A 12,650-nucleotide genomic window follows, 5' to 3' on the forward strand; every position below is an offset into this window, starting at 1 on the left:
AGCACAGAAAGGTTTTTGCTAACCTACAGATTACTTCTGGCCATCAGCCTAACTACAGCAAAGGTGACACAATACAGTGACTCTCACCTCTTAGTTCCTGTTTCTCATTAAGACCTGCTCCCGTCTGACCTTATATCTAAGAGAAATACAACAGGTAGATTCTTATTTTATAAAAATAAATTAATAAATAACTAGAGATGGCACTAATAGACAGTGTTATTGGTAATCCCAATGGGATAAGACCATTTGGAACTGAGCTGTTTCCTCATCCCTGGAAGCTTGTTCTCCAGCAGTGTTTAGGTAAGATGGCAAAGCACAGGAGGAAAATGGCTGACTGGTCCAAGCCACCATGGTGTAGCATCCCTATGTCATCCAGCTGCTCTGCGTGTGTGTGTGTCACCATCCTAACTGTCAGGTAGCTGAGTTAATGGACTGTTGCTACACCTTCTGGCAGCTCAACAAAGCTCCTTCTCAACTCTTTCACTCAGTAAATGCTATCTGGCAAATTCAGCATTAATTTGGGGATGGACTCTGACTGAAATCCTTTTTCCATAGTTGTGGAGAGTGTCTGACTGTGGAAAGGCTTCATCCAGTTCTAGGTTTGATCGTAGCTGTATCTAAGCCCCTTTACAGCTGCTGGAAAGGAAAATTCCAGGAGTGATCCAAAAGTCATTTGCGGGAGAGAGAAAAGCAAAACTCTACCTGCACCAGCAGCTTGAGTCGAGTGATCCTTTGAAATGGCAGAATCAGGAAAGAAGAAAAAGACAAGCCTTTGCACTTGGGATCCAGCTCCAGCTGTGAGATCACTTCCCGAAAAGCTGGTTTGTCCTGGCTGAAAGGAGATACAGAGAGGCTGAGAGCTTTGAGTGCTACCCTGCCTGGGACTCTGGTATATAGTTGGTGACCCAAAAGCATCTTGGTCTTTAGAAACAGCATCTGCCTGGCCTCTCCCAATAGGAGACAAGAGGGAAGGAGGGGACTCAATGCCTCTGGGTGTATTTTAGTTTAAATCTAGAACTATTTATAGTGCTGGGGGAGGGAAAAAATAGACTTCTAATGTACAAACCACGGCAGTGCTCACATGTGTTCATATCTATCTTAGCAGCATACACTGTGTGTGTAGGTGTATGTGAATGGGGTGTGTGTCCAAGTAAATGAGTCAGAGGCATAATTATATATTTTTACACAGTTGGAACGCTGTAATAAGGTGAAATTCACAGTCATAAGAACAAGACAAGCCACAAAGTAGCTCAAGCTTGAATATTCCTTGCTGCTTAGCTAGAAGATGGAAATCATTATCTGGCCTGAGAAGGGCAGGGGCTATTCCTGGGCCTTCCCTAATGATGTTTGCAGGAGATAAGGGCACAGCTGGGCCACAGACACAGGTGTGCAGAGCAGAGCAGTGCCGGTTGCCACAAGCAGGCAAAGCTTCCTGGCAGCCACAGACTGAGCAAACCTGAGCAAGGCTTGTGCTGCGGGAGTCCTGGCTAGAGGAAACAGTATGGATGCAAAGAGGTTGCTAACCGTGCAAAACCTGTCTGTACTGTGTGTTACACAGTAACAGATTACAACATTCGGAAGAAACCGTCAGCAGTGCTCTTCCCTGCTGCAGCAGACACCTGTATGACAGTGTGACTCACAGCAGAATGGAACTGCAATAGAACAGTCAAAGGGGGAAAACTGTGACACAACTCAGGCTTTGAGTTCAGTCAAGTGTTGCAAAATTCCTGTGCTAGCTGGGAGCCTGGGGAAGGAAGTCTGTTCTTTTCAATTTGCTTTATGTATTCCTTCAGACAAAAATGCTGCCCTCTGAATTTGCATTTAGGAATAGCTCATCTCCAACAGGTCCCTTTCAAGCTCAAGCAATCCAACTTATTGTTGCTTTGCTTCTAAGTGATTAGATAATGGCTGTAGGCAAACTCTTTCTGCAACTGTATTGCATAACTCTGACTGAAGGAAACCCTGTGGTACCCTCTTTTTGGAGAGAACAGCAGGCCAAGCCCAATAAAGGTCCCTTACATGTTTGGGTTCTTTTCCTCCAAAGTTAGAGAGCGGAGAAATGAAAGGATGAAACATTGTTACACTTGCCTGAACTAGCTGATGCTACAGGAGAAAATACACTGCAGCATGTGCAATGGGCTGTCCTGAAAGAATCCAGGACATTGTAACTAGAGAAAAATCGATTCTCCTCCTCTCAAAGACAAGCTTGTAGGGCACTCGTTGTTTTGAGCTGCTATCAGAAAATTCCTACTGGACCAGAAGACTTGCTACACTTGAAAAATACTACAAAAATATCTTGGATTATTATCCTTAGGCCTAGGTTTGTGTGCCTAACACTAGAATGTGAAGAAAATAGCTTTTTTATTTTTTAATCCTTTTAAGAAAATCCTGTTGTTGTGAAAAAGAATAGTTATGAAACTGAGGAAAGTCAAATGCCTTGCTGAGAAGGTTGGGAAAAACAGTGGCTATTCTTCTCATCAGACATCTATATTATATTCTTGGCCTTCCATCGCTTGCCTCTACTTGTAGTTTAAAAATATGTGCATTGCACAAGCACATGCCCCTGCATGCACCATAAATATTTCCTACAGCTGAGAAATGCTGGCTTTGAATTAACTTGCCATGTTACCTGCATCAACCCATCCTTACAATAAAACCTTTAATTTTCTTTTTATAGATGCAGTGAGAAATCACAGAGTGGGAAACCCTGTTTCTGTGCTACCTAGCCCTTTCTCATAAATACCAAAATTACACATAAATCTGTGGCATGTACAATTTTGCAGAATAGTCCAGCAACAAGCACTAGAACTCACAGAAGCTGCTTGTAGGCTCTCTCCTGATAGGTCTGGTTGGAGACGTAGGTGATGTATACAGAGAAGTGATTAACTGTGTGCTGGTAGACAATATCACACACGTCCGAGATCACAATGTTCTCTTCCACCCGCTGCTCAAGGTCTAACAGGAAGCTAAATGAGAAAGTCAGCACCCATATTAATTGTGACCCATCCGTCCCAGGCAATGCCCAGGAGAAGTCAGCTCCTCCACCTCTCTACAACTGCAGTTACCTAAAGCTACTGTTTTCAGTGCCACCCAGCAGCCAACTTACCGCTCACTGACAGCCATGACATCCAGCACGTTGGAAAAGAGGATGTGTGCCTCAGACTGGTGCAAGATCTTTTTCAGACGTTCATTCTCCATGAAGTGAGACACCAGCAGATTCAGACTCTTGTAATACGACGCTTCGGAAGTAACCAGCTCAAACATGGCCTGGGGGAAAATCCCAAAAAAAGAAGTCAGCAGTTACCTTCTACAGAGAGGCACACTGGGCATTAAGTCTGTGCTGCTCAGCCACTGACCTTGCACCCACCCTGCAGGCCCAGGCTGCACAGAGAAGTAAGCCCACAATGCATTTGCCACATGTTACAGGAGACAGTGAGTTCAGTGGGGAAGTTTTCCTCCCACAACCATCAGCCCTGACCTAGAGGAAATACAGCTGTCACTGTCCAAGTGAGACTCCCTGATCAGCCCTGGCCATACACTTTTCTGCCCTAGTTCACAAGGGACCAAGACAAGACACGGTAGTCCCTAACTACTACCAGAAATAATACCAGAAATAATAAATAATCTCCAAATTTCAGTCTTTGCTTATCCTGAAGAGAAATCTCTAAAGCGAAGTCTGGCTTCCTCAGGCCAAAGATGTGGTCTGTGGAAGCAGAAAGACAAATTGATGGTTTGGTTCAGAGATAAAAATCAGTTTAATGAGATGTAGATATAAAATCTTCTACCTACTGCCACTGCTGCAGGGACATTCCACTATTACCACTCAGAGATCCCTTACTCTCTGGGCGAGTAGATGTTGTCTCTGTTCAGAGGTAGTTACAAAAGGTATTTATTTACACAACTACTGAATCCATTAGTTGAAGCAAGATTAACTGAAGATTCTCACAAGAGCTTCAACCCAATGAAAAGTTGTTAGATCCTTCAGGCATCTCTTGATAAAGAGGTATCTTGGGTTCCTTGACCTGGGGCCAATGGCCCATGCTGCCATTACTGAGAGATAGTTGGTAGTTCAGTGGAAGTTTTGTTCCCTTGAATCTAAAGCAGCTTCCTTATGCTCACAGCTCCTCTGTTGCACCCTGCTGTGGTCCGGGGAGCTGGTAGTGTGAGTGCCAGTCCCTGAGATCTGCTGGCTCTCAGCAGCTGCTGGGGCCCAGCTAAACCTGAGGAGGTCTGATTGAGCCACAGGTACATGCAGTGTTTTTTGTGATGTGTACATAGAAAAATATATTCTAAATTAGCTGCTGGTCTGTCTTGTGGCTTGGTTGCTGTCTGTTTTTTCTCTTTAAAGAAATTATTTGGAATTTTACACTGATCAGTTTTTGGCCTTTTTCTGGAAATATCACTGTGCATCACATAAGAACTCAAGAGTAGAGACCTGGGTTGTGTCCCTGACACTGTGCTGCAGCCCAAGATCTGGGTGAATGGGTACAGCAAGGAGGGACTGTTACTCAGTCCAGAGCTGCTGGAATAGCAGTTGAAGTGACATTTCAGCTCTTTGCAGGGTTGGCAGCCTAGGAAATGTTCCCAGTGGGCACACAAGTCCAACAGTGGTTTCCTGAACGAGAGGAGGAGGTTGTGCCTGCACAGCCCCCAGAAGGAAGATGGAGCAAAGGGTGTCAATACAGATGAACTTAGTCAGTGACTGTGGAACAGATAGTGTTTAAGGAATAAGAGGATGCTGGATCTTTTTTCAAGGCCAGATTCCTAATGAGAAAAATAGAGGAGTATCAGCTCAGCTTTTCCCAGAAGCTTTACCCAGACACTGGGTGAACCTGTGAGAGAATGTCTCTTTCTGCATTACTGGCTCGGTCCTAAATGTAGCTTTAACAGCTTTAACTGGATCTTTTTATTTGATAAATTAGAGAAGTGGAAATAGGAAAAGATATAAAGGATGTGCTGGAATAGCCTGTCCCTTCCAGGTATCCTGGAGATTGACACCTCCAATCATTTTGCACTGCAGCTTTCCAGAGACTTCAAGTAAGGAATTTTTTTCTGCCAAGTCTGACTAGAATTTGTGCATGTTTGGCTGCTTGCCATAGTGGAGGGTGCCAGACCTGCAAGGGCAGGTCCAGAATGGAGGCTACACTAAAGAAATAATGAAATCAATAGTGAAAATATCTGGCTTGCTTGTTCCAGTGGGGACAATAAAAAATCACTTTCCATGACACTTTTCAAGCATCCACTGCTCTCCCAGTCAAGTTTCTTGTTTTGACATGTGAAAATCCTGTTTGTTGTTTTTTTTATTAATCTTGCATTGATAAGCTGCTCAGTAATATTCCATCATTGCCACTAATGAACACCAGATTTCTTTCCTTGTTCTAGTCTCTTTCCCTTTTAAGATTATTTCAGATAACCAACTTTTTCTCTGACTGTTTAAGCCCTGCTCTGTTACAGTGGTGCTCCCCTCCTCAGCTATGAAGCAGGATGCTAACTTCAACTTTCTTTCCATTTGTGTACCAGTATTTCTCCCAAAATAATACTCTTGCTCCACCTTTCCTGGCTGAAGATATGCAAGCTTTTCTGCTCCCTACGGTTACTACAGCTTTGAAGATAAAATGGGTCAGAAAATACAATTTTGTTCTTAAGATGTTTACTCCAGAATTTCTGCTGTCCTGTACTTTAGGAAAACTTCTCCAATTCCCCTTTATGAAGCTGAACATTTTACATTCTCTAAATTAAGCCCTCATGTACAGCTCACTCTCACAGTTCACATCCAGCATGAGTAGAGTTCCAGAACTGTAGGATCAAGTAGTGCTTGCTTATAGCAAGGCTGAATTCAACACCATCTCTTCAATAGCTTCAGCGATTTCTCTAGGCCTCCTTGTTTTCTGACCTTGATTCTCCTCACAAAGCAAATTCTCCACTCTATCTGTTCATGTTCAGCCAATTTCACAGCTTTCTGGCTTTGAGCAATTTTATAATCTCTTACTGTGCTAATCCCAGAACAAGCAGGAAGAAAATTTCAGGTTTGATAAACTAACAGTGGAGAAGGCATAGTACTTTTTTATGACAGCACTATCCCATTCTCCAACTGCTTTATTTCTCTGGTTACTTTAACAGAGAGAAGAAAATTTGGAACACTTAATATTGGGTTTTAGCAGCACAGAGATTTTTTTTTTCCCAAAAACACATATAGGTAATAAATGTAACTTACCAGAAATGACAAACTTGGAATCTGTAATGCACATTTTAAGCAAAATATTTCTCCGTAAAAGATTCTTCATTTTGAAGCAAAAATAAAAGCTCGTATTTTTTTTCAGATGCCAGATTGTGTTCATAATGCTGGCACTTGGAAGTACTGTGTTTTGCCAGGTAAACAGAACAAATCCAAACCAGTGCAGAAGAACATGGAAAAACAACAAATCATTTCATTCACCTTCAGCCCTAACCTTGATACACTAACAGCCTGTGCTTGCCAGCCTGAACTACTATATAGAAACACCAGTCCCCTGTGTGAATAACACAGCCTTTCCCATCATACCTTTGGGGTGCACAAGATGAACCTTTCCAGTGTGGCAGTTAAGTTACAGCCCTAGCCAGGACTGACACTGTGTGCACAAGGTGTTCATCAGTGTGGATTATGGAAGTCTAAGTGAACTTAGGAGGGACTGCTTGCACCCTAAGTTGTTCTTCAGCACTTGGGGTACAATCCTGTGAGCCAGGGCTAAGCACATACACTGCAACAACCATCTCATCAGAAGCAATCCTGGCACAGCAGTACAGTTGGACTTGTGGGATTGAGCCTTAGAAAGCCCCCTCCTTGTACCACAAAGCAAACCACACACTAAATAAGGTTTGCCCTCCCCACTGCTTGCTATGAATGCAGCGTTATGCAGTGACAAAGAGCACTCACACTCTCCATGATACCCAAAATAGCAAGCAGTTGTAAATTGTGGTGTGAGTGGTGTTGTCATCGCTTGTGAGAGCTACCCCCACCCACTCCTTTCACTGTCTGATGCAGTCCTGTAAGTCATAGCTCATGGCTCTAAAATACTGATGTCACCGCACTGCATGGCTAAATGCAAATATACCTGTTGTTATTTTTTACTGCTTGCAATAGACTCCAAGTAACAACAATTAAATATCAGGACGTTTATCAATTTCATGTCAACATAATCAAAACCTTACAGTTAATGGTTGAATTCTTCTAAGATTTCTGGTGGAAAGTTATGTGTCCTGACAATAACTTCAGAAAAGTATTAATGTGCACTGGAACCAATAGCTCTTTCGTAAAAATCTCTTAAATATCCCTCCTCCTTTGTAAATTGAACCAGAAAAGGGAAATGAGTTCCTTTTGCTACAGAAACATCCAGCAGCAATAGCATCTAGAACGTCTGCAGTTTCACAAAAAAAGTGAGTGGGGTGCTAAGCAGTGCAACTCAGAAAGTACTCAACAGGGCAAGACTTGTCTGTGACTGCTGTGAATCTTTTAGTTTTTAAATCTTGATCATTTGGCCTAATTCACTGTCCATTTTTAAAGCAGGTAACACAGTTAAGGAATATTCTGCCTTCCTCCATTACCTCCTGCAGCTTGATCTCATCTGGTTGGAGGATGCTGAGGACACCACTGTTCTGGACCTCAGGAAGATCCTGCCATAAGTTGAACCTGGAGTTGGAATTTCTCAGCAAATTGATTTGTGGTGGAGCTTTGTTTTCAATTGTACTTGTGGGTTCTGCTTCAGATGGGGTTTCCTCACTGGGTGAATTCTCCTCAGGGTCTGTCTGTGAATCTTGCAATCGCCTGGTTTCAATCTCCTCACGTGTAGATTTATCCCGATATTCCTGGTACAAGAGCCCTAGGAAGGAACGTAACAGGTCTGAGAGGTTACAACTGAATGAGATAGTAGAAAAGTATTGTGGAAAAGACAATTAGTTTGCATTACTTCACCTCAGCAGAGGTGAGAGATATCCCTTCCATGCAGAGTGAAAAGCCAATTATGGTATTCCTATTTCAGCCAGAAGTGGAAACTATAAATGGAAGGCCATTTCTACATCTAAAGTGTTGTTAACAATCTGCTCTCACAAAACATTTAGTAACACAGTCAGATGAATCCATGATCATTCAGAGGACATAAAAGAAGCGATTTTTCAGGCTTTAAATGTCTTTTAAACCTTGATTTTCTCTGTTATATTACTATGTTACAAGCTATATAGGTTGATACCTATGTTTAAGCATGTGTCTGGAAGAGTAATACTGCACACATTGAAATTACTTTAAAAGGAGCTATTTGATGGCCACAAAAATCTTTAATGATGAAACACTGAGCTGCTGTTACTGGCATTGGACAGGTGAAGTTTTGGGACAACTGGCTACTTTTTTAGTTACTAGGTTTGTTTTGGTGTGGACTTCATGGTTAGCCTTGGACACATTGCTTAATATCCTGCTGTTTCCTTTCTCAGTTTCTATGATGCTTGAAGATATAAAATTAACACCCAAAAGTACCTATTCTCTACAGCACTAAAGAACAAGCTCTGAGTTCACACCATGTGGCAGCACATCAATGACACCAGGTGTCTACCAAGTTTCAACTACTAACTTCAGGAGTAGAGGAAATTGCACAGGATTTGCCCCCACTCCGATATCAATTGACAGCATGAAAAAGGCAGGAATCCTGAAGTTCATTGCCAATCTTTAGAACATCCTTTGTCTCTCTGAGGGCTTTCAAACTGTCCCATTTTTCTTTCTGAACCATCTGTAGGACCCAGAATTTTAATTGCTTGAATATAAAATGTAATTTAGAAGACATGTAAAGGCAGGAGAGCATGAGCACACTGAGTCACTTTCCTCCCTTAATGAAATTGAAGAAGCACAATTTACATTATCTCCCTTGGTTTATACTTGAATTGCAGTGTAACATGAATGAATAAAAAGAAAAGCCTTTGATGTTAAAAGAGACATGCTAAATAATTTTGTCTGAACCATTAGGGGTTAAAATTTATCTGGTCACATGTACTTATGATATTTGATCTGAGATTCTGTGTGTAATAAGGTGAGAGACAATGGGATTAAAAGTTTGTTTAAGGCGGGCAGAAGCATAGATTTTGCTGCCTATTAAATCTCTGTACCAGTTTCAATGAGGCTATGTACCAATCACTGCTAAAACCATATAGGAAATATGCTGGGGAAAGGCACAGGAACAAGCGCAGCATTACTGCAGTCTGCGAGTGTGTCCTGTTATCTGTTCTTCCTGGAAAGATGTTCGACACCGGATTAAAATAGCAGTAAGGGTAGCTGTGCCTAGGAAACCATATAGTCTTCTGTTAGCTTCCTACACGATACTGAGCAGAGGAGACTTCCCCTGAAGTTTTGCATGCTGCTGCCACTTATGTAATTTCTCTCTGCGTCAACTAGGTTTATATGGCTTTCCTAAGCATTTCAGGCTGCTTTTCACCATCAGGGAGGATGCTGAGGATGTAGCAGGGTGGAAGGGCTCCTTCATGAATGTAGCAGGGGGCCTGCTAAATTGGAGCTGCTTTTGGTGGCACTGATCTGTACGGTCAGCCTGTGCTTGAGGGCTCTGCGTTCTTTTCGCCCCTTAGAGAGCAGGACAAGCTGGGAAGCAACATCCTGCAGCAGCGTAGGCAGTGTTTGGCTCAGGGGAAAACACGCTGGGAAACTAAAGCGTAATCTATTTTACTCAAATTGGAGATAATTATACTTACGGTGTTTGACTGCAGGTACACAGCCATGTTGTGCTGCTGGCTCTGCCTTGCAAGTCAGAGGATGCTTTGTGTAAGGGGTATTTAGGACCCTTTGTGCAGATCTAAAGAGCAGCCCTTTTTAAGAGATGCCCAAGACTATTTCTCTCTTGCTTTTAAGGAAATAAAACACAGACAATTAAAGCTGGTTTTGTTTCCACGTTCCCTGACTGCCCAGGTAAGAGCTACGGAGCTGTCAGCGGCAGGCAAAGCAAATACAGACATAGAAAGATCTGACTGATGGAAAGCATCCACCACCAGAACTCGATTGGAAAGGACAGCAAGAGAGACTAGCTGAAGCTCTACCACAGAGAGCAATATGGGGAGAAAGCAGAAAGGTGGTACAGAAGTAAGACAAAAGACAGGTAGATGTTTAGGCAGAAGGACAGGAAGAAATGAGGGTTGTGCTAGCAAGGATAAAAGATATCCCTGCTGTCTGGGTCCTAAGGGTCTACTCAAATGTTGGTAAAGAGGTCAGAATGGGTAGAGAAATTATGTAGGTAAGAGAAAGGTAGGGAAGTTATACTAAAGCCTTGTCCAGATGGAACAAAACATTGTCACAGCACAGGAGGGCTGACAGATGCAAGGTGAAGGAACAAGGTTTTGACATGTTGAAAGGAGAACAATACATTTGGGAACTAACTGAATGTGTAGAAAAAAAGCTGAGATCAATAGTTGAATGTGACTCAGATTATGTAATTATTTAGTAAATATTTACATTTAGTAAGTTAACAAATACAAAAAGTCAGAGACCTATACAAGCTCCCTTCATTGCTTAATGTCCCAACTGACCCTACCGTGACCTAACAGTTATCCCTGTGGTCAGAGCATGATTTTGGTGTTATCTGTTGACTTAAGTGTTTAAGACTGTTCTTCCTAAGGCATGTTTACATAATTTTTATAGTACATAACAGACATTTCCCTTTTTGTTTATTCCATTTAATTTTGCAGTCACAGTCTCTCTTCCCAGCTGTCTTAAAACCTGGGAGGGGAATTGAAAAACTAGTTACTAATTGTGGAAATCCTCGCCTTAGAGAGTTAGCAGCGCTGTTAAAGTAAACGTTATTGCATTGAAAGCTATATAAAATCCCAGGAGTCCCAGAGAGGTTTTCTCTGAAATTCTCTGCTCTAGTTTCAGACAAAGAGTCCACTAATGTCTCAGAAGCTTGAGCAAGGGAAGGGAGTGAGTGAGCTCGAGCCATTTGATGTATCATTTCTGGTGGGGATAAACATAACACCTCATATTGTCAAAACCCAGTCTCCTCTATAAAGGTGCAACAGACCTACTTGCAATTACACTGATGCATGCAGAGCTTTTGCACAGCTTCCCTCTGATATACAGTACATAAAAATATGTGTGAATATAGCAACTGGGTTGCTCTGAACTCCTGCTCGTTTTGGTATTTTTTATTTCACCTCTGAGGTGCACAGTCTGAGTAAACTGACAGTGTTTTGACACAGCTTCCTTGGTAGGTTAGTATCTACACAGCCAAAAGCAGGTAACAGATCTGGCAACACTCATGCAAATTGTTTGCCACTTTCCTCCAGGAGGTCCCAAACTCAGCTGGTTTGTCTGACAGATGCTGGCAGACTGCTGGTTTCACACCAGCCTCCTTCTCCAGCACTGTCCCAGTGGCATCAGGTATACCAAGAATCAGCCTTGCATGCCACAGCCTGACACCAAACAACAGAGACAACTTGATAAGCCTTCTTGTTCCTGCCAGGGAGGTTTGCACTGCTGCTCGTGAGAGTTATCTCTTCGATTTTCCCATGCTAAGTGCTACATTCCCACCCTCTAGATTCAAGTAGGTTGATTCTATTTCCTGAAACTGAGCAGGAGTGTTTAAAAACAAAGCTTTTTTTATTCCCACCATGAAACCTGCCTCGGGATGGGATTTAACTTTGCTGTTGATGAAATCCCTCTGAGGAATGTCACAATTCTGATGTGGGAAGCCAAGAAACAAGCTGTGGAGGTCCTCCCCCCATCCCACAAAAGATAAAGATTAAAAAATAAAATACCATAAGAACAAAAGCTTAACAATCCTCTCCTCCATAGCCACCCAGATAACCTCAACCTTTTAGAAACCACAAAGGATGAAATAACTTACTCCTGTGTTGAAAGTGCTATGCCAGTGGCTGTTACAGTAAAGAGATGCAGAACCTGGTGCACACAACTAATGTCCAACAGGATAGGTGACAAAATACTTTAGTCTTAGGATTTTTGGAGTATGCAAAATCATATTTTAGTAGAAAGTTTGGGGTAGCCTTAATGATTAATTGTTTCATAATCACAAGAATAACCATTATTTATAGACAAGGGTCAGGCTGTTCCACGATAGCATTAATCCCTGCCAGGCAACGTGCAAACCTGATGCCCCTAAAGACCTCAAAAAACTATAATAATGATGTTTTACACCAACGGTGAGGGGGGTTCCCAACAAGGATAAGGAGTTGGGGTCTTGCAGCACAAGCCCTTACCCTGCCCTAGACTCCCCCCATCTGTGCACTGCTTTTCTTTAGCTTTGGTTTGGGGGTTCAGGGGGCCGGCAGGTGCAGTCCAGCTGGGCTGAGGGGCACCTCTAGGGGCTGCTGTGCCGCCGTCGGTGCGGGGAGCGGGAGAAGCGGCGAAGTTGTGTGAGGGCGCAGCGGCGGCCGGACATCCCGCGGGGGGCACGGCTCCTTACCGATATGCTCGATGAGGTTCCTCCAGGAGTCGGCCGTCATGGGGTGTGCGGGCGGTGCCTCGGCCGTGCCGGCGGTGGGAGTCTCCTCAGTGGCGGCGGGGTCCCTGCAGGGAGGCGAAGGCACCCTCAGAGCAGCGGCGGGACAGCGGCGGGAGAGCGGCCCCCAAACCCGCCCGCGCCCCGCGCCTCCCGCCCTCAGCACCCCCC

The 12,650-nt window shown here is 43.3% G+C and overlaps 1 protein-coding gene across 3 annotated transcripts in view; it reads right to left on the reverse strand.

The window, feature by feature from the left end:
* Positions 1-12,650, reverse strand: part of NGEF (neuronal guanine nucleotide exchange factor) — a 48,083-nt gene that overhangs the window by 11,150 nt on the left and 24,283 nt on the right. For all 3 annotated transcript variants that reach the window (XM_015637179.2, XM_015637180.3, XM_015637181.2), the window contains 5 exons: positions 12,444-12,547; positions 7,582-7,856; positions 3,107-3,267; positions 2,814-2,966; positions 703-832 (listed from right to left, as the gene is read on the reverse strand). In XM_015637179.2, the coding sequence (XP_015492665.1) occupies positions 703-832; positions 2,814-2,966; positions 3,107-3,267; positions 7,582-7,856; positions 12,444-12,547 (823 nt within the window). The remainder of the gene's footprint in view (positions 1-702; positions 833-2,813; positions 2,967-3,106; positions 3,268-7,581; positions 7,857-12,443; positions 12,548-12,650) is intronic.

This window comes from Parus major, chromosome 9, assembly GCF_001522545.3.
Source record: "Parus major isolate Abel chromosome 9, Parus_major1.1, whole genome shotgun sequence".
In the NCBI taxonomy this organism is placed as follows: Eukaryota; Metazoa; Chordata; class Aves; order Passeriformes; family Paridae; genus Parus; species Parus major.